This window comes from Pseudophryne corroboree, chromosome 2, assembly GCF_028390025.1.
Source record: "Pseudophryne corroboree isolate aPseCor3 chromosome 2, aPseCor3.hap2, whole genome shotgun sequence".
Classification (NCBI taxonomy): Eukaryota; Metazoa; Chordata; class Amphibia; order Anura; family Myobatrachidae; genus Pseudophryne; species Pseudophryne corroboree.
The window spans coordinates 508,899,459-508,924,233 of NC_086445.1; the positions used below are offsets into that span (position 1 = coordinate 508,899,459).

Consider the following 24,775-nt stretch of genomic DNA (forward strand, 5'->3'; position numbering starts at 1 on the left):
TAAGAAGCCCAAGCTAGCTGCAAGCAGGTAGGTTCGCTTCTTCTCCCCTTAGTCCCTCGTTGCAGTGAGCCTGTTGCCAGCAGGTCTCACTGTAAAATAAAAAACCTAACATATACTTTCTTTCTAGGAGCTCAGAAGAGCCCCTAGTGTGCATCCAGCTCGGCCGGGCACAGAAATCTAACTGAGGTCTGGAGGAGGGGCATAGAGGGAGGAGCCAGTGCACACCAGATAGTACCTAATCTTTCTTTTAGAGTGCCCAGTCTCCTGCGGAGCCCGTCTATTCCCCATGGTCCTTACGAGTTCCCAGCATCCACTAGGACGTCAGAGAAATATATAAACTTCTGTCAAGGTATGTTTACAGGATGCGGTCAAGATCCCGCCGGAAGGAATCCCGGCGGTCGGAATACAGACACCGGAATCCCGACTGGCACAATCCCGACATATTCTCCCTCTGTGGGTGTCCACGACACCCATAGAGGGAGAATAAATTAGTGTGCCCGCAGCGAGCCCGCAAGGGACTGCGTTGCGCTCGCCCCCCTCTCGGGATTGTGCTGGTCGGGATTCCAGTGTCGGTATTCCGACCGCCGGGATCCCGTCCAGCGGGATTTCGTACTGATCCCATGTTTACTCTTACATACACTTTTTAGAATGCAATACATCAGATTTTCATACTGGATACATCTGTATTCCAGCTTTACTGTTTCTTTAAACTGGGAAAGTATACTTTTCTCTGGGGAGTTTTAAAAGCTAGACATTGTCCTTCACAGCTACAAGCCAATCATCACATTGGCAACGTGTCTATATCTGAAAGTATAACATTATCTTAAACAGAGTTAGTGTTTTGTGAACCCAAATGCTACTAGACTTAACCATCACGTCTGCCCAAATTAATTTAAAGTAGTCTGAAACAGAATGTGGTTTTGTTGGCCAAATTCCCTGAACAACAAGGGCCTAATCATGCAGAACGTGCATTGCTCTCCTACTGCTATTAATTTGTGCCAAATGTCATGGAAAAAGACATCAGGAATTAGAAGATGCTCTCTTAATGCGGACAAGGCTCATTCTCTTGCTAATTTGCACGTAACATACATAGAATGTATATTAATACATATGAACGTCTTAGATAATAGTTTTTAAACCGATGAATTGTTTTCATCAGCTTCAGTCTTCTATCTCACTTAATCATACTAATATATTTGGATTGTTGAAATATGTTTCTGTGTTTATACGACTCAGCGCTGCAGAGATTTCACAGTGGCTTATAAATAAAAGTTACAAATACAGTAATAATGTGTTAGGAGGAAATATGGGGTGGTTGGGTAGATAGTATAAAATTATATTAAGAGGAGTATCAATTATAGGTAGGACATAACAGATTTCTGGACGATCATAAGAAACAACTGTAAATGGGACACAGAGCCAGTGTTGGAAGGATAGATATTATTCACATAAGAAAAGGAGGGGCAGATGTATTAAGCCTGGAGAAGTGATAAAGCAGTGATAAGTAAAAGGTGATAACGCACCAGCCAATCACTAGTGTTTGAAAAATGTCAGTTAGGAGCTGATTGGCTGGTGCTTTATCACCTTCCACTTATCACTTCTTTATTACTGCTTTATCACTTCTCCAGGCTTAATACATCTGCCCCTTAATTATTAATGGTGTACTCTAATGCAATTAAAAGGAAGTATTAACTCACATTGGCCCTCATTCCGAGTTGATCGCTCGCTAGCTGCTTTTAGCAGCAGTGCAAACGCTAAGCCGCCGCCCTCTGGGAGTGTATCTTAGCTTAGCAGAAGTGCGAACGAAAGGTTAGCAGAACAGTGCTGAAATTTTTTCAAGCAGTTTCACAGTAGCTGCAGACCTACTTCTTCCTTGCGATCACTTCAGTCTGTTTAGTTCTTGTTTTGACGTCACAAACACGCCCTGCATTCGGCCAGCCACCCCCGTTTCCCCAGACAAGCCTGCATTTTAATCTGACACGCCTGCGTTTTTTAGCACACTCCTGGAAAAGGGTCAGTTACCTCCCAGAAGCGCCCCATTCATGTCAATCCCTCACCGATCAGCAGTGCGACAGAAAAGCGTCGCTCGGCCTTGTGCAAAACTGCATAGTCTTGTGCGAAAGTACGTTGCGCGTGCACACTATGGCCCATACGCATGCGCAGAAATGCCGATTTTTAGCCTGATCGCTGCACTGCGAACAACGGCAGCTAGCGATCAACTCGGAATGACCTCAATAGCACTAGAAATGAGCAAATATACATACACATTTGTGTAGAGTAATTTAAAAACTGAAAGGTGCTATGTAGGCGTAGCCAGAACTGCAGTAATACTATTATTCCCTTAGGACGTCAGGAGTAGTTTCTAAGTTCACCTCCTAATGAGGAGTTCAAAGTTTATTCATTAGCTGAAAAGTCCATTTGTTGTTTTTAACCTGTTTCTGAAGAGACTATTTCTCTAGCATCCATAAGGGATATTGGGGGAAACTAGTACGATGGGGTATACACGGGGTCCAAAGGAGCCAGTGCACTTTAAATTTCTTCAACTGGGTGTGCTGGTTCCTCCCCTCTATGCCCCCTCCCACAGGCAGTTTAGAAAAAAGTGCCCTCAGGATGCACATCTCTGCAGATACAGAGAGTTTTCTTCAATTTCTTTTAAAATATATTATTTTCGGTATGCTGTCTAGTCAACAGCATACCTGCACCATGGGAGTTATGGGGGGACGGTCACCGGCCTTATGAGGTGCAGAGCCGCTTCCTTAGTGCAGGACCACCGTCCTGAGGGGTTGTTGTTCAGCGGTGCACTTTGCCTTGGCTGTCACAGCCGCAGCACGCTGCATACCCTTAACGCTGCCTGAAGGTGACATCGGTGGTGAGTACAAACCGGGGGCCCTGCTAGGGGGGTCCCCCGGTTCAAAGTGCGGCTGACCACGGGCGCGGCATACGGGACCCTCCCTAGGGGCTCCCGCAAAGATCCCCTGTGTAGAACTGGTGCAAAAGGGCTTGACTGGTTTTAAGCTTAAAAGGAGACTTTTGCCAGTATAATATATGTATGTAACTCCGGCGCCATAGGAGGGGGCGGAGCTACCTCAGAGCGGGACCTGAGGCGTTTTGGCGCCTTCCTCTGCTTACTGCAGTCATTAACAGCACACACAGAGCTTCCTGATCCTCAGATATGCTGGATATCAGGTACAGGGTGTAGCAAAGGGGGAGAGCCGCTTGTGTACACTATCCAGATCCTCTCTAGGACAATAATTGTTAGTGTTTACTGTATCATAGGGAGCTGATAGCCTCACTGGGGCTGTGCAGCTCAGGGTGTGCTGGTGTCCTGTCTCTCTCTCAGTGTCTTCTCTCACATACAGTAGGGCAGGCTTGCATTATAACTGTCTGTGTGTATGTGTATGTTATTGTACTTACTGTGAAACATGGATAAACACAAGCTGTGCAGTGTATGTCACACTAGATTCTCTCACTTATCTAATGACTCTGTTTCCTGTGAACAATGCAGCCAATCTTCACGGATCAGTGAATGGGCTGGGGGAGAGGGTCCAGAGTCCCACTGGTTAGGGCTTCTTAAGACTATGATGTCTGATATGTCATCCCAGCTCAATGCTAATGTGCAGAAAACTCAGCTACTACAATTGCAGATTTAGCTACTAGGGCAGATGCACAGTCCCCCCTCTCTCATGCAGGTCCTCAGAAGCATGGTTTACCTGCTATTCTCTCTGATACAGATGATGATATACAGGATGATGGGGATGACCAGGACCTCGTCAGTGGGCATTCCGATCCTGCTCAGGGTACTGAACCCCTAATTTTGTCGATAAGGGATGTGTTACAGCTCCCTCTAGAGGACGCTGCGTCACAGCAGTCGTTTTTCTTTGTACAAAACAAGCCTAATGTCACTTTCCCTGATTCTACAGAGTTAGATGACATATTCAAACAGGCCTGGAAAAATCCAGACAAAAAATTCCAAGTGTCCAAAAAGTTTTTGTGCGCTTTCCCATTTGCTCCTGAAGGTAGAAAATTTTGGGAGGAACCTCCTGGGGTGGATGTCTCAGTATCTCGCCTGTCTAAAATAAGATTTTAAACCTACCGGTAAATCTTTTTCTCCTAGTCCGTAGAGGATGCTGGGGACTCCGTAAGGACCATGGGGAATAGACGGGCTCCGCAGGAGACATGGGCACTATAAAGAAACTTTAGAATGGGTGTGCACTGGCTCCTCCCTCCATGCCCCTCCTCCAGACCTCAGTTAGAGAAACTGTGCCCAGAGGAGACGGACAGTACGAGGAAAGGATTTTTGTTAATCTAAGGGCAAGATTCACACCAGCCCACACCACCCACATCGTATAACCTGGAATATACGAACCAGTCAACAGTATGAAACAGAACAGCATCAGTCAAAGACTAAACAAACCTGTAACATAACCCTTATGCAGGCAATAACTATATACAAGTCTTGCAGAATGTTGTCCGCACTAGGACGGGCGCCCAGCATCCTCTACGGACTAGGAGAAAAAATTTACCGGTAGGTTTAAAATCTTATTTTCTCTTACGTCCTAGAGGATGCTGGGGACTCCGTAAGGACCATGGGGATTATACCAAAGCTCCCAAACGGGCGGGAGAGTGCGGATGACTCTGCAGCACCGATTGAGCAAACATGAGGTCCTCATCAGCCAGGGTATCAAACTTGTAGAATTTAGCAAAAGTGTTTGAACCCGACCAAGTCGCCGCTCGGCAAAGCTGTAATGCCGAGACGCCTCGGGCAGCCGCCCAAGAAGAGTCCACCTTCCTAGTGGAATGGGCCTTTACCGAATTAGGTAACGGCAATCCAGCCGTAGAATGAGCCTGCTGAATCGTGTTACAGATCCAGCGAGCAATAGTCTGCTTAGAAGCAGGAGCGCCAACCTTGTTGGCTGCATACAGGACAAACAGAGCCTCTGTTTTCCTAACCCTAGCCGTTCTGGCTACATAAATTTTCAAAGCCCTGACCACATCAAGGGACTCGGAATCCACCAGGTCCCTTGTAGCCACAGGCACCACAATAGGTTGGTTCATATGAAAAGAGGAAACCACCTTAGGCAAAAACTGAGGACGAGTCTGCAACTCAGCTCTATCCTCATGGAAAATCAGATAGGGGCTTTTGTGAGACAAAGCTGCCAACTCAGAAACTCGCCTTGCAGATGCCAAGGCCAACAACATAACCACTTTCCAAGTGAGATACTTTAATTTCATGGTTTGAAGAGGCTCAAACCAGTGAGACTTAAGGAACTGTAACACCACGTTAAGGTCCCATGGTGCCACTGGGGGCACAAAAGGAGGATGGATATGCAGCACTCCCTTCACAAAAGTCTGGACTTCTGGGAGAGAAGCCAATTCCATCTGAAAGAAAATGGACAGGGCCGAAATCTGTACCTTAATGGAGCCTAATTTTAGGCCCAAATTCACTCCAGTCTGTAGGAAGTGGAGAAAACGGCCCAGTTGGAATTCTTCCGGAGGAGCATTCTTGGTCTCACACCAAGACACATACTTCCTCCAGATACGGTGATAATGTTTCGCTGTCACCACCTTCCTACCTTTTATCAGAGTAGGAATGACCTCATCCGGAATGCCCTTTCCAGCTAGGATCCGGCGTTCAACCGCCATGCCGTCAAACGCAGCCGCGGTAAGTCTTGGAACAGACAGGGCCCCTGTTGCAACAGGTCCTCTCTGAGAGGAAGAGGCCACGGATCTTCTGTGAGCATTTCCTGCAGATCCGGATACCAGGCCCTTCGAGGCCAATCTGGAACAATGAGAATTGTCTGTACTCCTTTTCGTCTGATGATCCTCAAAATTTTTGAGATGAGAGGAAGAGGAGGGAACACATAGACCGACTGAAACACCCACGGTGTCACCAGGGCGCCCACAGCTACCGCCTGAGGGTCCCTTGACCTTGCACAATACCTCGGAAGCTTCTTGTTGAGGCGTGACGCCATCATGTCTATTTGAGGCAGTCCCCACTGACTTGCAATCTCTGTAAAGACTTCTTGATGAAGTCCCCACTCTCCTGGATGGAGATCGTGTCTGCTGAGGAAGTCTGCTTCCCAGTTGTCCACTCCCGGAATGAAGACTGCTGTCAGAGCGCTTACATGATTTTCCGTCCAGCGAAGAATTCTGGTGGCTTCTGCCATTGCCACTTTGCTCTTTGTTCCGCCTTGGCGGTTTACATGAGCCACTGCTGTGACATTGTCTGACTGAATCAGAACCGGTAGGTCGCGAAGAAGATTCTCCGCTTGACGCAGGCCATTGTATATGGCCCTTAATTCCAGTGCGTTGATGTGTAGACAAGCCTCCTGGCTTGACCACAGTCCCTGGAAATTTCTTCCCTGTGTGACTGCTCCCCATCCTCGAAGGCTCGCGTCCGTGGTCACCAGAACCCAGTCTTGAATGCCGAACTTGCGACCCTCTAGAAGGTGAGCACTCTGCAGCCACCACAAGAGAGATACCCTGGCCCTGGAGGACAGGCTGATCATCTGAATGAATATGTAGATGTGACCCGGACCACTTGTCCAGAAGGTCCCACTGAAAGGTCCTCGCATGGAACCTGCCGTAGGGAATGGCCTCGTAAGACGCCACCATCTTTCCCAGAACTCGAGTGCATTGATGGACCGACACCCTTTTTGGCTTTAACAGGTCCCTGACCAAGTTCTGGAGTTCCTGGGCCTTTTCCAACGGGAGAAAAACCCTCTTTTGTTCCGTGTCCAGAATCATGCCTAAGAAAGGCAATCGGGTTGTTGGAACCAACTGTGACTTTGGTAGATTGAGAATCCAGCCGTGCTGCTGCAACACCCTCAGGGAGAGTGATACGCTGTGCAGCAACTGTTCTCTCGATCTCGCTTTTATCAGGAGATCGTCCAAGTACGGGATAATTGTGACTCGTGGCCGTGGAAAGCCCAAACGGCAACGTCTGAAATTGGTAATGACAATCCTGTACAGCAAATCTCAGGAACGCCTGATGAGGAGGATAAATGGGGACATGAAGGTATGCATCTTTCTCTGACGTCCTAGTGGATGCTGGGAACTCCGTAAGGACCATGGGGAATAGCGGCTCCGCAGGAGACTGGGCACATCTAAAGAAAGCTTTAGGACTAGCTGGTGTGCACTGGCTCCTCCCCCTATGACCCTCCTCCAAGCCTCAGTTAGATTTCTGTGCCCGACGAGAAGGGTGCACACTAGGGGCTCTCCTGAGCTCTTTGTGAAAGTTTTAGTTTAGGTTTATTATTTTCAGTGAGACCTGCTGGCAACAGGCTCACTGCATCGTGGGACTAAGGGGAGAAGAAACGGACTCACCTGCGTGCAGAGTGGATCGGGTTTCTTAGGCTACTGGACATTAGCTCCAGAGGGACGATCACAGGTTCAGCCTGGATGGGTCCCGGAGCCGCGCCGCCGGCCCCCTTACAGAGCCAGAAGAGCGAAGAGGTCCGGTGAAATCGGCGGCAGAAGACGATCCTGTCTTCAGATAAGGTAGCGCACAGCACCGCAGCTGTGCGCCATTGCTCTCAGCACACTTCACACTCCGGTCACTGAGGGTGCAGGGCGCTGGGGGGGCAGCGCCCTGAGACGCAATAAATCGATAAAACCTTATATGGCTAAAATAAATGCATCACATATAACTCCTGGGCTATATGGATGCATTTAACCCCTGCCAAAACATATAGAAAAACGGATGATAAGGACGCAGAGAAAGGGGCGGAGCCTATCTCCTCAGCACACTGGCGCCATTTTCCCTCACAGCTCAGTTGGAGGGAAGCTCCCTGGCTCTCCCCTGCAGTCACTACACTACAGAAAGGGGTTAAAAAAGAGAGGGGGGCACAAATTAGGCGCAGTATAAACAATACAGCAGCTATAAAGGGAAAAAACACTTATATAAGGTTATCCCTGTATATATATAGCGCTCTGGTGTGTGCTGGCAAACTCTCCCTCTGTCTCCCCAAAGGGCTAGTGGGTCCTGTCCTCTATCAGAGCATTCCCTGTGTGTGTGCTGTGTGTCGGTACTTTTGTGTCGACATGTATGAGGAGAAAAATGATGTGGAGACGGAGTAGAGTGTCTGTAATAGTGTTGTCACCCCCTAGGGGGTCGACACCTGAGTGGATGTACTGTTGAAATTGCGTGACAGTGTCAGCTTTGTATAAAAGACAGTGGTTGACATGAGACAGCCGGCTACTCAGCTTGTGCATGTCCAGATGTCTCATACAGGGGCTCTAAAGCGCCCGTTACCTCAGATACAGACGCCGACACGGATACTGGCTCCTGTGTCGACGTGAAGAGACAACCGTGATTTCCAATAGGGCCACACATTGCATGATTGAGGCAATGGAAAATGTTTACACTTTTCTGATAATATGAATACCACCAAAAAAGGGGTATTATGTTTGGTGAGGAAAAACTTCCTATAGTTTTCCTGAATCTGAAAAATAAAATGAGGTGTGTGATGATGCGTGGGTTTTCCTCCGATAACAATTGATAATTCTAAAAAGTTATTGGCAGTATACCTTTTCCCGCCAGTGGTTAGGGTGCGTTGGGAAACACCCCCTACAGGGGATAAGGCGCTCACACGATTGTAAGAACAAGGGCTCTACCCTCTCTTGAGATGGCCGCCCTTAAGGATCCTGCTGATAAAAAGCAGGAGGGTATCCTAAAATGTATTTACACACATACTGGGTTATACTGCGACCAGCAATCGCCTCAGCCTGGATGTGCAGTGCTGGGTGGCGTGGTCGGATTCCCTGACTGGAAATATTGATATCCTAGATAAGGACAGTATATTATTGCCTATAGAGCAATTAAAAGATGCTTTTCTATATATGCATGATGCACAGCGGAATATTTGCCGACTGGCATCAAGTATAAGTGCTTTGTATCTACCAGTAAAGTGGTCAGGGATTCCAAACGGCATTTGGAATTGCCTTAAAAAAGGGGATGTACCCTAGGTCGCCTCTCAAAATAAGACGCCGTTTTATCAGGCGCAGTCCTGGTTGGCAAGCGGACAAAAGGGTTCCTCTTTTCTGCTCGTGACAGAGGGAGAGGAAAATGGCTGCAGAGATCAGCCAGTTCCCAGGAACAGAAACCCTTTTCCGCCGCTGCCAAGCCCTCAGTATGACGCTAGGGCTTTACAAGTTCAGGCACGGTGGGGGCCCGTTCTCAGTGAATTTCAGTGCGCAGTGGGCTCACTCGCAAGTAGACCCCTGGATCCTTCAGGTAATATTTCAGGGGTACAAATTGGAATTCGAGACGTATTCCCCTCGCCGTTTCCAAAAAGTCTGTTTTACCGACGTCTCCCGCTGTCAGGGAGGCAGTTTTGGAAGCCATTCACAAGCTGTATTCCCAGCAGGTGATAATTAAGGTACCCCTCCTGCAACAGGGAACGGGGTATTATTCCACACTATTGTGGTACCGAAGCCAGACGGCTCGGTGAGACCGATTTTAAAATCTAAAATCTTTGAACACTTACATACAGAGGTTCAAATTCAAAATTGAGTCACTCAGAGCAGTGATTGCAAACCTGGAAGAAGGGGACTACATGATGTCTCGGGACATCAAGGATGCTTACCTTCATGTCAAAATTTACCCTTCTCACCAAAGGTATCTCAGGTTATGGTACAGAACTGTCACTATCAGTTCAGACGCTGCCGTAGGGATGGTCCACGGCACCCCGGGTCTTTACTGAAGTAATGACCGAAATGATGATATTCCTTCGAAGGAAGGGAATTTTAGTTATCCTTTACTTGGACGATTCCCTGATAAGGGTAAGATCCAGAGAACAGTTGGAGGTCGGTGTAGCACTATCGCAGGTAGTGTTGCGGCAGCACGAGTGGATTCTCAATATTCCAAAATCGCAGCTGGTTCCGACGACTTGTCTTCTGTTCCTAGGGATGATCCTGGACACAGTCCAGAAAGAAGGTGTTTCTCCCGGAGGAGAAAGCCAGGGAGTTATCCGAGCTAGTCAGGAACCTCCTAAAACCGAACCAAGTTTCAGTGCATCAATGCACAAGGGTTCTGGGTAAAAATGGTGGCTTCCTACGAAGCAATCCCATTCGGCAGATTCCACACAAGAACTTTCCAGTGGAACCTACTGGACAAATGGTCCGGGTCGCATCTTCAGATGCATCAGCGGATAACCCTGTCACCAAGGACAAGGGTGTCCCTCCTGTGGTGGTTGCAGAGTGCTCATCTTCTAGAGGGCCGCAGATTCGGCATTCAGGACTGGGTCCTGGTGACCACGGATGCCAGCCTGCGAGGCTGGGGAGCAGTCACACAGGGAAGAAATATCCAGGGCTTATGGTCAAGCCTGGAGACAAAAATATCCTGGAACTAAGGGCCATTTACAATGCCCTAAGTCAAGCAAAACCTCTGCTTCAGGGTCAACCGGTATTGATCCAGTCGGACAACATCACGGCTGTCGCCCACGTAAACAGACAGGGCGGCACAAGAAGCAGGAGGGCAATGGCAGAAGCTGCAAGGATTCTCTGCTGGGCGGAAAATCATGTGATAGCACTGTCAGCAGTGTTCATTCCGGGAGTGGACAACTGGGAAGCAGACTTCCTCAGCAGACACGACCTCCACCCGGGGGAGTGGGGACTTCACCCAGAAGTCTTCCAACTGATTGTAAACCGTTGGGAAAAACCAAAGGTGGACATGATGGCGTCCCGTCTTAACAAGAAACTGGACAGATATTGCGCAAGGTCAAGGGACCCTCAGGCAATAGCGGTGGACGCTCTGGTGACACCGGTGGTGTACCAGTCAGTGTATGTGTTCCCTCCTCTGCCTCTCATACCAAAAGTACTGAGAATCATAAGAAGGAGAGGAGTAAGAACGATACTCGTGGTTCCGGATTGGCCAAGAAGGACTTGGTACCCGGAACTTCAAGAGATGCTCACGGAAGACCCGTGGCCTCTACCTCTAAGAAAGGACCTGCTCCAGCAGGGGCCTTGTCTGTTCCAAGACTTACCGCGGCTGCGTTTGACGGCATGGCGGTTGAACGCCGGATCCTGAAGGAAAAAGGCATTCCAGATTAAGTCATCCCTACCCTGGTCAAAGCCAGGAAGGATGTAAGCGCAAAACATTATCACCGCATTTGGCGAAAACATGTTGCGTGATGTGAGGCCAAGAAGGCCCCTACAGAGGAATTTCAACTAGGTCGTTTCCTCCATTTCCTGCAGACAGGACTGTCTATGGGCCTAAAATTAGGGTCCATTAAGGTTCAAATTTCGGCCCTGTCGATTTTCTTCCAGAAAGAACTGGCTTCAGTACCTGAAGTTCAGACATTTGTAAAAGGGGTACTGCATATACAACCTCCTTTTGTGCCTCCAGTGGCACCTTGGGATCTCAATGTTGTTTTGAGGTTCCTTAAGTCACATTGGTTGAACCACTCACCACTGTGGACTTAAAATATCATCTCACATGGAAGGTGACGATGCTGTTAGCCCTGGCTTCAACCAGGCGTGTGTCAGAATTGGCGGCTTTTATCATATAAAAGCCCTTACTTAATTTTTCATTCTGACAGGGCAGAATTGAGGACTCGTCCTCAATTTCTCCCTAAGGTGGTTTCTGCTTTTCACATGAACCAACCTGTTGTGGTGCCTGCGGCTACTAGGGACTTGGAGGACTCCAAGTTACTTGACGTTGTCAGGGCCCTGAAAATATATGTTTCCAGGACGGCTGGAGTCAGAAAATCTGACTCGCTGTTTATCCTGTATGCACCCAACAAGCTGGGTGCTCCTGCTTCTACGCAGACTATTGCTCGTTGGATTTGTAGTACAATTCAGCTTGCACATTCTGTGGCAGGCCTGCCACAGCCAAAATCTGTAAAAGCCCATTCCACAAGGAAAGTGGGCTCATCTTGGGCGGCTGCCCGAGGGGTCTCGGCTTTACAACTTTGCCGAGCAGCTATTTGGTCAGGGGCAAACACGTTTGCTAAATTCTACAAATTTGATACCCTGGCTGAGGAGGACCTGGAGTTCTCTCATTCGGTGCTGCAGAGTCATCCGCACTCTCCCGCCCGTTTGGGAGCTTTGGTATAATCCCCATGGTCCTTACGGAGTTCCCAGCATCCACTAGGACGTCAGAGAAAATAAGATTTTACTTACCGATAAATCTATTTCTCGTAGTCCGTAGTGGATGCTGGGCGCCCATCCCAAGTGCGGATTGTCTGCAATACTTGTACATAGTTATTGTTAACTAAATCGGGTTATTGTTGTTGTGAGCCATCTTTTCAGAGGCTCCTTCATTGTTATCATACTGTTAACTGGGTTCAGATCACAAGTTGTACGGTGTGATTGGTGTGGCTGGTATGAATCTTACCCGGGATTCAATATCCTTCCTTATTATGTACGCTCGTCCGGGCACAGTATCCTAACTGAGGCTTGGAGGAGGGTCATAGGGGGAGGAGCCAGTGCACACCAGCTAGTCCTAAAGCTTTCTTTAGATGTGCCCAGTCTCCTGCGGAGCCGCTATTCCCCATGGTCCTTACGGAGTTCCCAGCATCCACTACGGACTACGAGAAATAGATTTATCGGTAAGTAAAATCTTATTTTTATGTCCAGGGACACCATATAATCCCCCCCCCCTCCAGGCTGGCGATGACCGCTCTGAGCGATTCCATCTTGAATTTGAACCTTTTCAAGTAAAGGTTTAAGGATTTTACATTCAGAATGGGTCTGACCGAACCTTCCGGTTTCGGGACCACAAACAGGGTTGAGTAGTACCCCGTCCCCTGTTGAAGCAGGGGAACTTTGACCACCACTTGTTGAAGACACAGTTTTTGAATTGCATTTAAAACTACCTCCCTCTCTGGGGAAGAAGTTGGTAGGGCCGATTTGAAAAACCGGCGAAGAGGCACCTCTTCGAATTCCAGCTTGTAACCCTGGGAAACAATGTCTATTGCCCAGGGATCCACCTGTGATTGAACCCAGACGTGGCTGAAAAGTCGAAGACGTTCCCCCACTGGGGCGGACTCCCTCAGCGGAGGCCCAGCGTCATGCGGTGGTTTTTGTAGAAGCCGGGGAGGACTTCTGCTCCTGGGAACTAGCTGTAGTTGGCAGCTTTTTCCCTCTGCCCTTACCTCTGGAGAGAAAGGAAGATCCCCGTACTCTTTTGGATTTATGCGACCGAAAGGACTGCATCTGATAATGTGGCGTTTTCTGTGGCTGTGAGGAAACATAAGGTAAAAAAGTGGATTTACCTGCAGTAGCTGTGGAAACCAGGTCCGTGAGACCTTCCCCAAATAAGTCCTCACCCTTGTAAGACAAAACCTCCATATGCCTCTTTGAGTCGGCATCACCGGTCCATTGGCGGGTTCACAGGGCTCGCCTAGCAGAAATCGCCATGGCGTTGGCTCTGGAACCCAGTAGGCCAACGTCTCTCTGAGCATCTCTATTATATAGGACAGCATCCTTAATATGACCCAAGGTCAATAAAATGGTATCCTTTTCCAGTGTATCAATTTCAGCAGACAAGGTATCGGTCCATGCTGCTACAGCGCTACAAACCCAAGCAGACGCTATCGCCGGTCTGAGTAATGTACCAGTATGTGTGTATATTGACTTCAAGGTAGTCTCCTACCTGCGATCAGCAGGATACTTGAGGGTTGCGGTATCTTGAGACAGCAGCGCCACCTTTTTGGATAAGCGCGTCAACGCTTTGTCCACCCTGGGGGAGGATTCCCACCGTATGCTGTCCTTTGCCGGGAAAGGATACGCCATAAGAATCCTTTTGGGAATCTACAGTTTCTTGTCTGGAGATTCCCAAGCCCTTTCAAACAACTCATTTAGCGCATGTGAAGGAGGGAAAGTAACCTCAGGTTTCTTTTCTTTAAACATGTGGACCCTTGTGTCAGGTACAGAGGGGTCATCTGTGATATGCAACACATCTTTTATTGCAATAATCATATAATGAATACTTTTCGCCAATTTTGGCTGCAACCTCGCATCATTGTAGTCGACACTGTAGTCAGGATCCGTGTCGGTATCAGTGTCTACTACTTGGGATAGTGGGCGCTTCTGAGACCCAGAAGGGCCCTGTGACATAGTGAAAGGCAGGGATTGACTCCCTGTACTTTCCCTGGACTCCGCTTTGTCCAACCTTTTGTGTAATAAATTCACACTTGCATTTAAAACATTCCACATATCCACCCAATCAGGTGTCGGCATTGCCGACGGAGACACCACACGCATTTGCTCCACCTCCCTAGAAGAGCCTTCCGCTTCAGACATGCCGACACACACGTACCGACACCCCACACACTCAGGGAAATCTCTAATCTGGAGACAGGTCCCCAACAAGGCCCTTTGGAGAGACAGAGAGAGAGTATGCCAGCACACACCCAGCGCCAATGACCCTGGAAAACACAATTCCCAGATATATATATATATATATATATATATAGCGCTTTTTTATATATACTGACTGAGCCAAAATTATGTGCCCCCTCCCTCCTTTTAAGCCCTCTGTCACCGTGTTCAGCAGGGGAGAGTCCGGGGAGCCAGCTTCTCAGCAGCGTGCTGTGGAGAAAATGGCGCTGGTTAGTGCTGTGGGATCAAGCTCCGCCCCCTCAGCGGCGGGCTTCGGTCCGGCTCAAAATACAAAAATCCTGGCGGGGGATTGTATATAATAATGCCACAGCTTAATATACAATTATTTATGCCAGCCAAGAGGATTATTGCTGCCCAGTGCGCCCCCCCCTGCGCCCTGCACCCATCCGTGCCTGTATCGTGTGTGTGTGTGTGGGAGCAATGGCGCGCAGCGTTACCTCAGTGAAGAACCGAAGTCTTCTGCCGCCTGTGAAGTCTTCTTTCTTCGTATACTCACCCGGCTTCTATATTCCGGCTCTGCAAGGAGGACAGCGGCGCGGCTCTGGGACAAACGGCTAGGGTGAGACCTGCGTTCCGATCCCTCTGGAGCTAATGGTGTCCAGTAGCCTAAGAAGCAGAGCCTATCACTGAAGTAGGTCTGCTTCTCTCTCCTCAGTCACACGACGCAGGGAGCCTGTTGCCAGTAGGACTCCCTGAAAATAAAAAACCTAACAAAATTATTTTTTACAGAGAAACTCAGGAGAGCTCCCCTGAAAGCACCCAGTCTCCTCTGGGCACAGGATCTAACTGAGGTCTGGAGGAGGGGCATGGAGGGAGGAGCCAGTGCACACCCATTCTAAAGTTTCTTTATAGTGTCCATGTCTCCTGCGGAGCCCGTCTATTCCCCATGGTACTTACGGAGTCCCCAGCATCCTCTAGGACGTAAGAGAAAAAGGCAGTGCTGCCTGGCCCAGGCTCCTTTACCATAAAGGATCCTGGGGATAGGAAGATAGAGACTACACTAAAATGTATATACACAGTAGCCGGTATATCACAAAGACCTGCCATTGCGGATTGTTGGATGACCCATGCCATTCATTCTTGGGCCACTCAGATTCAGGGGGGCCTCTCGGGGGATATGCCCTTAGTTACTATGGTAACCCTCCTGAAACACATTCAGGACACTACCCGAGTCCTCTGTGATTCGCTCAAGGAGATGGGGAAAGTTAATGCTCGGACTTCTGCCATGGCAGTGTCGGTGCACAGGGCCTTGTGATTGCGTCGGTGGATTGCGGATGCAGAATCCAAATGTAATGTGGAATCCCTCCCCTTTTCTGGGGAATAGCTTTTTGGGGTCGAATTGGATACCTGGATTTCCAAAGTTACGGCTGGGAAATCCATATTTCTCCCCTCTGGGGTGCCCCGCCGGCGAGACGCTCCTATCCGGGGCCATCTGTCCAGTCCTTTCGGTCTCACAGATTTCAATCTAAGGCCAGTGGTGCCTCCACTGTGGCTAGAGGCACCAGAGGTAAGTACAGAAAACCTGCAAGCACCAGTTCTCAGGAACAGTCCACCGGTTCTGCTTCCACTAAGGCCTCAGCATGACGGTGCCCACCCACCCTCGATCTCGAGGTCGGAGCTCGACTATGTCACTTCAGCCGCATCTGGAAGACTTCCTGCCAGGATACCTGGGTCAGAGATCTCGTTTCTCAGGGCTACAAGCTGGAGTTCGACAGTACTCCCCCTCAACGATTTTCAAATCAAGCCTACCAACTTTGGAGGATATGCAAGTTACATTACAACAGGCAATCCAAAAGTTGGTTCAGTCCCACGTCATTGTTCCAGTACCACTACCGCAATGCGGCACGGGGTTTTACTCAAACCTCTTTGTGGTGCCGAAACCGGATGGTTCGGTCAGACCCATTTTGAATCTCAAATCCTTGAATCCTTACTTGAAGGTGTTCAAGTTCAAGATGGAATCCCTGCGAGCAGTGATTGTGGGCCTGGAATAATGGGAATTTATGGTCTTCTTGGATATCAAGGACACCTATCTCCATATTCCGATTTGGCTGCCTCATCAGGCATACCTGCGGTTTGCCCTACTGGACAATCACTTCCAATTTTAGGCACTACCCTTCAGACTGTCCACAGCCCTGAGGGTATTCACAAAGGTGATGATCAGACCATGGGTGGATCCTCAACTTGCAGAAGTCCCACCTGGAGCCAACTCAGAGGCTCCTGTTCCTGGGGATGTTGCTGGATACTGTGGCCCAGAAGGTGTTTCTACCAGAGGACAAGGCGAAAACACTTCATGAGATGGTCCGCATGGTGCTCTGGTCTACTTGAGTGTCCATCCATCTCTGCATAAGATTGCTAAGAAAAATGGTTGCCTCATACGAGGCGATCCAGTATGGAAGGTTCCATGCCAGAACATATCAATTGCATCTCCTGAGCAAGTGGTCCGGTTCGCATTTCCAGATGCACCGAATGATTCAGCTGTCACCTCAGGCCAAGATTTCCCTCCTGTGGTGGCTACAGTCCTCCAATCTCCTAGAAGGACGGAGTTTTGGGATACAGGATTGAACCCTCCTCACGACGGATGCAAGTCTGCGGGGATGTGGAGCTGTCACCCACGGGGCGCAGTTCCAGGGCAGGTGGTCAGCCCACGAGGCCCTCCTTCTGATCAACATTCTGGAACTTCAGGCGATCTACAATGCTCTGCTTCAGGCCTCTCCTCTGCTCAAGGATCACGCGATCCAGGTACAGTTGGACAACGCCACAGCAGTGGCGTATATCAATCGTCAAGGAGGGACAAAAAGCAGAGCCTGCATGCGAGAGGTGTCAAAGATACTCCTCTCGGTGGAATGAAATGCAAGAGGAATGTCAGCAATCTTCATTCCGGGTGTGGACAACTTGGAGGCGGACTTCCTGAGTCGTCACGATCTCCACTCGGGGGAGTGGGGGCTCCATCATCTGGTGTTCCAACAGATCATCAACCGGTGGGGTTGCCCACAAATAAACATGATGGCTTCTCGTCTCAACAAGAAACTTCCCTGGTATTGCTCACGGACCAGGGACCCTCAGGCAAGGGCAGTGGACGCACTGGCGTCGCCTTGGCCATACTGGCTGGTCTACCTGTTTCCTCCAATTCCATTGCTCCCAAGGGTGCTAAAGCGAATCAGGAATCAAGGTGTCCAGGCAATTCTGATTGACCCGGATAGCCTCAGAGGGTGTGGTACGCGGATCTTCTGTACATGTCCGTCAAAAACCCTTGGCCTCTACCACTAAGAAGAGGTCTTCTTCAACAAGGACTGTTCGTCTACCCGGACTTACAGCGACTTCGTTTGACGGCATGGAGGTTGAGCGGAACATCCTAGCTCACAAGGGCCTTTCCAAAAAGGTTATTACTACCATGGTTTAGGCCAGAAAACCTGTGACGTCAAAACACTATCATCATATCTGGGGGAGATATGTCTCTTGGTGCGAGGAACGCTCGTATCCGCCTGCAGTATTTCACTTGGGACGTTGCCTACGTTTCCTGCAGGCTGGTGTGGCTTACGTCTGGGTTCCATTAAAGTCCAGATTTCAGCCCTCTCCATTTTTTGTTCCAGAAGAAATTTGCAGTGTTGCCTGAAGCTCAGCCCTCCTTGCAAGGGGTGCTCCACATACAACCACCTTTTGTGCCGCCTATGTCACCCTGGGATTTGGATGTGGTGTTGGCATTTCTACAGTCCTCCTGGTTTGAACCTCTGATGGCGGTAGAAGACAAGTACCTCACATGGAAGACGGTGATGTTACTGGCCCTGGCTTCTACTCGACATGTTTCAGAATTGGGGGCCTTATCGTGTAAAAGTCTGTACTTCTGCCCTCATTCCGAGTTGTTCGCTCGCTAGCTGCTTTTAGCAGCATTGCACACGCTAAGCCGCCGCCCTCTGGGAGTGTATCTTAGCTTAGCAGAATTGCGAACGAAAGTTTAGCAGAATTGCGAATAGAAATTTCTTAGCAGTTTCTGAGTAGCTCGAGACTTACTCAGCCATTGCGATCAGTTCAGTCAGTTTCGTTCCTGGTTTAACGTCACAAACACACCCAGCGTTCGCCCAGACACTCCCCCGTTTCTTCAGACACTCCCGCGTTTTTCCCAGAAACGCCAGCGTTTTTTCGCACACTCCCAGAAAACGTCCAGTTTCCGCCCAGAAACACCCACTTCCTGTCAATCACACTACGATCACCAGAACGATGAAAAATCCTCGTTATGCCGTGAGTAAAATACCTAACTTTTGTGTAAAATAACTAAGCGCATGCGCTCTGCGAACCTTGCGCATGTGCAGTAAGCGACTAATCGCAGTATAGCGAAAATCGGCAACGAGCGAACAACTCGGAATGACTCCATGGTCTTTTATGAGAACAGAGCGGAGCTCCGGACTAGACAGCAGTTCCTGCCGAAGGTTTTCTCTGCATTTCATCTGAATCAGCCTATTGTGGTTCCGTCCAGTTCTGACGCTTCTGCTCCTCCGGAGACATTGGATGCTGTGCGTGCCTTGAAGATCTATGTCAAGCGCACAGTTCGGGTCAGAAAAACAGATTCCTTGTTCGTGCTCTATGATGCGCAGTCAATTGCTCATTGGATTATGCTTACTATCCAACAGGCCTATGTGTCGGGAGCCTTACCTGTTCCTAAGTCTCTAAAGGCCCACTCTACAAGATCAGTGGGCTCTTCCTGGGCGGCTGTCCGTGGAGTCTCGGCCTTGCAACTATGCCGAGCGGCTACCTGGTCGGGGAAGAACACTTTTGTGAAGTTCTACAAATTTGATACCCTGGACAAAGAGGATACCCAGTTTGGGCAGGCGGTGGTGCTGCAGCAGTCTCCGCACGTTCCCGCCCATTCTGGAAGCTTTGGGACGTCCCCATCGTACTAGTTTCCCCCAATATCCCTTATGGATGCTAGAGAAAATAGGATTTTAATACCTACTGGTAAATCCTTTTCTCGTAGTCCATAAGGGATATTGGGCGCCCGCCTCAGTGCGTGGACTTTTCTGCAGGTTCTTCTTCTATAGTTACCTGTTCAGCTGCTACTGTTGATGTTGCTGGTTGTTGTATGTTAGTGGTGTGCTGGTGTGTAAATCTCACCACCTTTTCTGTTATCATGTTCCTTCTCTCATAGATGTCCTTTCTCCTTCGGGCACATTTTTACTTATAACTGCCTGTGGGAGGGGGCATAGAGGGGAGGAGCCAGCACACCCAGTTGAAGAATTTTAAAGTGCACTGGTTCCTTTGGACCCCGTCTATACCCATCGTACTAGTTTCCTCCAATATCCCTTATGGACTACGAGAAAAGGATTTACCGGTAGGTATTAAAATCCTATTTTATTATAGTGGGAAGGAGGTACAAGGAAGCCACATGTATTATTACTTGTGAAGGGAAGTATCGGTGAAATGCATCACACTTATATCATATATCACAGTCCCGTTTTTTGGGGTCTGTCCCGCTGTCCCTCCCTATAACTCGTTGCTCTGCTCAGTTCATAGCAGAGCAGCTGTGAATAGACGCTGTATGCAAGCGCACAGCGTCTATTCCAGTGAGCCAGCGGGACTGGGTGCATGGCCAGTAGCTCACAGAGCGCTGGCCGTGCCCCAACTGTGCTGAAAATTGGAGGCGAGGCTCACGATTGCGTCATCCACGTGAAGCCACGGCCCCTTTTCATTAGGCCATGCCCATTTTTCATCGCGCAAGGAGTCCCGCCTACAAGACTCTCTACAAGACTATCGTGCAGTCTGTATAGCGTTAATTTTATTTGTCCACAGTTATGATTTTTTGTCTGTGTTTTAATATTTCAATATACCATTTTTTTCTTAAAAAGAAAAATAAATAAATGTAAAAAAAAAAATATATATATATATATATATATATATTCCCAATGCCTAGCACAGTGCCGACTCTAAACACATTCCCTGTGAATAGTTAATGTGTGGGTAAACATAGATTTTGCCTTATAAAGTGCTTCTTCAACTGATTTTAAAGTATTTAAAACAAAAAAAAAGCTTTTAGAAACAGAAAAGTGAATTGAGATAATGTAGAAATGGATGTAGACCAAGCCATATAGAATTGTACTGTATGTGTAATAATGAAAAGTCTTTTTGAGATAATGATGTCACCTACCACAGAAGTATCAGTCCACCTGGGTGATCTCTGCAGACTTGTGAAGTCATGCTGGCGTGTCAGTAGCTTCTCCTCTCCTCCCCAGTGTTGTGGTAACTCTGCCAGTTTGCTACTCTGGGCTCCCTTTAGTATTCTAGCAAAGGCATTGATGTAAAGACCTTCCACTGTTTAAATATCAGTGCCAGGGAAACAAAAGAGTGGAAGGACAATTAAAGTTAGTGCATGAAACAATAAACTATTGTTCTGGTTTAATTATAATTATGCCAAGCTTTGTGAGCCAATCACATGATGGTAATGACCAAAAATAGCTATCATGCACATGTTGCAGGCAAAGCCTATGTATAAGGCAAACATCATTTGGCTTTCTCATCCTTAAAGGTTAATGGGAACTAATGTATACTTCAAATAAGATTTCAATTTAGTGAACAAACAGGAATTTGTTACCCAGAATTACTCAACAAGTAATGCATATATCCTGTTTAAATAATTACCAGGGCTCTGTAATTAAAACAATTTCTAAAGTGTTAAAAGGTAAAAGTGATAGTGACTAAAAAATATATCACTTATGTTAAGTACATGATTGAAAAATGTATAATAGTGTGAACTGTATTGATACAAGTTTCCATTAATTGTAATACAGTATGTCAGACACATTTTAAGTATGATTACAACACAAAACACTGCAATGTAACTTATAGTTGCTGTCACCTTCCAGTCCAAATGCTTGTTTGATTTGGATGCGGAGACCAATATGCTGGCGGTATCGTGATACGTGATGAATGTTACAATAATTCAAGGACGGATGTAACATAGAAGACTTATGAACTCCTATTCTTTTCTCATACCAGTCATTCAACTGATTTTCTTGCACTGAAAATAAAAAAAAGTCGAATGTAAATAACTGAAGATAGATATATCTACAAAACAGTCCCCCGAATGCATAAGGCTAAAACCAAAACAAGCAGCTGAAAGCCATCCAATTCCTGTTTTTGATTATTTTGTGTCGAACAGCTAGTTGTATTTCATTTTTGCCTATTGACTACAGTGGCAAACACACCCATTGATCACTGTGAAATCTCCTCTGTTCTGTAAATGTTGTATTTAGTAACTGGCTTTTACAAACTCATTACTGGTGGTCAGACTCAAGGGAGTGCATAACGTTACTGGCAATGTATGTGATATGGGGTGCACAAAAACCTGCTATATCAGTGGTGGAACTTCCTGGAACAACGTTACAAAAATTGTAACACCTTTTCCTTAAAGCTCATGGCTCTGGGCTCTGTCATAGAACCTCTATGATGTTGTAGCCCAGAAGTGCAGTATGCAGAGCATATTCAAGCACTATGTGCTACGGCAGTGGTTCCCAAACTTTTTTGAAATATCAGAATTTTTCTCACTGCACCCCTAGGTCAAAAGATTCCTATTGAGAAGTTTCGAAAATATATTAAATTAAGTAAATTGTGTTTATATGGCAATGGCAATGATGGAAGTGTCAAAAATCCGGAACGCCATCTGCCAGCAATATCGGCAGTGTTCATTCCGGGAGTCCTCAACTGGGAAGCGGATTTCCTCAAGCGTCAGGACGTGCACGCCGGAGAGTGGAGTCTATATCAGGAAGTCTTTAAACTCCTAGTGGACAAGTGGGGCCTACCAGATGTAGACCTAATGGCATCTTGACACAATCACAAAGTTCCAGTCTTCGGACCAAGAACCAGGGATCCTTAAACAGCGTTCGTGGATGCACTGGCAATTCCATGGAACTTTTGGCTGCCATACATGTTCCCTCCAGTGTCACTCCTGCCCGGAGTACTGCGGAAGTTCAAACAAGAAGGAGGATTACTACTTCTAATCGCTCCAGCATGGCCAAGAAGGCATTGGTACTCAGACCTGCAGGGTCTGTCAACAGAGCATCCTCTTCTACTTCCTCAACGCCCAGACCTCCTGTTTCAGGGCCCTGTGTCTACCCGGAACTGGCCAGACTGGCTTTGACGGTGTGGCTCTTAAAGCTTCACTCCTGAGGGCCAAAGGATTCTCTGAGGCAGTTATCCAAAGTATTCTGAAGGCCCACAAACTGGCATCTGCACGGATTTATTACAGGGTCTGGAATTATTACTTCACCTGGTGTGCTGCTAAGAATTACGATGCATACAAATTCAGTACTTCCAGACTTCTGACTTTTCTACAACAAGGCCTGGATTTAGGCCTTCGTCTGGCCTCCTTCAAGGTTCATATCTCTGCCTTGTTGGTGTGGTTTCAGTGGAAAATTGCGTCTATTCCTGACGTTCATACTTTCACTCAGGGTGTGTTACAGATTCAGCCTCCCTATGTCCCTCCTGTGGCTCTATGGGATTTGTCTGTTGTCCTGAATGCCCTGCAAGAGTCTCCATTTGAACCTCTTGAGTAAGTGGACCTTAAATGGCTTACGGTTAAGGTCCTGTTCCAACTGGCTATCACCTCTGCTAGGAGGGTGTCAGACCTAGGCGCTTTGTCCTGTCGTCCACCCTTCCTGATATTTCACCGGGACCGGGCAGTTCTTAGAACTCGCCTGGGTTATTTACCTAAGGTGGTGTCATCTTTTCACCTTAACCAAGAGATTGTGGTTCCGCCCTTTGTCTCTTCTGGTTTGTCCTTCAAAGAGCAGTCTTTGGATGTGGTACGAGCTCTCCGTGTATATGTGGAGATGACTGCCTCTATCAAGAGGTCAGATACCCTTTTTGTACTTTTTGGTTTTCACAAACGTGGCTAGCCTGCGAATAAGCAAACCTTGGCCAGATGGATTAGAACGGTGATTGCACAAGCCTATGAGCAGGCTGGTCTCCCAGCTCCTGCTGCGATTAAAACCCATTCTACTCGGTCTGTTGGACCTTCATGGGTGGCCCGAGGTGCGTCCGCTGAACAATTGTGCAAGGCGGCTACATGGTTCTCAGTGAACACGTTCATTAGGTTCTATGCCTTCGATACTTCCGCCTCCAAGGATGCTTCCTTTGAACGCCAGGTTCTCATACCCGCTATGGCGCGTCCCCTCCCACGAGGAACTGCTTTAGGACATTCTCGATGTTTCCTTGTGGAAACCAATGTACCCCGCTGAGAAAAGGAGATTTATGGTAGACTTACCATTGTTAAATCTCTTTCTGTGAGGTACATTGGTTCCACAGGGCACCCACCCTGACGCACCTAGCTTCTATGGGTTTGTATGGCATTAGCCGCTAGTCCCTTCTCCTGTTGTGAGAACGTGGTTCTATGTGACTAACATCTACCTTCTCTTTTACCTGCTCCTGCATTGGACTGGTTAACGAAACTGAGCTCACAGTGCCTGGTTGCAGGGTTATAGAGGAGGCCCAAGTGCATCCTGGGACAGTCTAAAGCTTTAGCCTGTTGGTGCCTGGATCAAGATCCATCTCTACACCCGATGTTTCTTTGTGGAACCAATGTACCTCGCAGAAAGAGATTTAACAATGGTAAGTCTACCATAAATCTCCTTTTATTAAAAGCTTGCGAAATATTGTGTAGTTGTGTTTGAAAATGAAATAGTGTTGTTAAAGTGATATTGTGAAAATACAAATAAAGATTATACAAAAAAAAAACAAAAAGAAAGAACACACTTGTCTTGTATCTATTTTCTCTCTCTCAATTATCTGTATTTACAGAATAAATAGTAATGCTGACTCAATGTTCTCAATATTAATAGGTCTTGCTGTGTTAAGTATACTAGCACAAAGCTTATTCCATGTATACACAGGACAAATTATTATTCCTATATGGAATTGGTAAGAGTATTCCCTGAGTACTGTTAGTTAGCACTGTATTAATATGCTATGGATATACATTCAGTGATTGGTACCTTGTTATTGTGGTCTATTCAGATCACAGTAACGTATATTGTATGCAGGCTCGGACTGGGCCACCGGGGAGATCACCGGTAGGCCCCACTGGTTCGTAGCCACGCCCTCTTTTGTGTGAGGGCGGGGCTTACCAGAGTTGGACCGAGGTGCAGGAGAGGCTCTCCTGCCCGGCCCTCAGACAGAGCAGCAGGAGTGGTCGCAGCACCCTAGTGGCGGCGGCGACGGTGTGGACTTTGGTGATTGCTGGTGGGCAGTCAGGGCAGGAGCGGCCTCTGTGCACAGTATACCTGCAGCCAGTCCCCTCAGCTGTCTGACCCGGCCCTTACACATAGGAGGGAGGCCCTCATCCGGCTGCTCCTCCATCCCCAGCAGCATCAGATTTCTGTCTGCCATCAGCAGAGCACAGGCTCGGACAGGGGCTGGGGATCAGAGTAATTCCCCGATGCTCTCC

At 47.9% G+C, this 24,775-nt stretch overlaps 1 protein-coding gene across 3 annotated transcripts in view; it reads right to left on the minus strand.

The window, feature by feature from the left end:
- LOC135031779 (uncharacterized) overlaps positions 1-24,775 on the minus strand; it is a 935,328-nt gene that overhangs the window by 292,783 nt on the left and 617,770 nt on the right. For all 3 annotated transcript variants that reach the window (XM_063954034.1, XM_063954035.1, XM_063954033.1), the window contains exons 24-25: positions 21,191-21,352; positions 20,483-20,646 (exon numbers count right to left, since the gene is read on the minus strand). In XM_063954034.1, the coding sequence (XP_063810104.1) occupies positions 20,483-20,646; positions 21,191-21,352 (326 nt within the window). The remainder of the gene's footprint in view (positions 1-20,482; positions 20,647-21,190; positions 21,353-24,775) is intronic.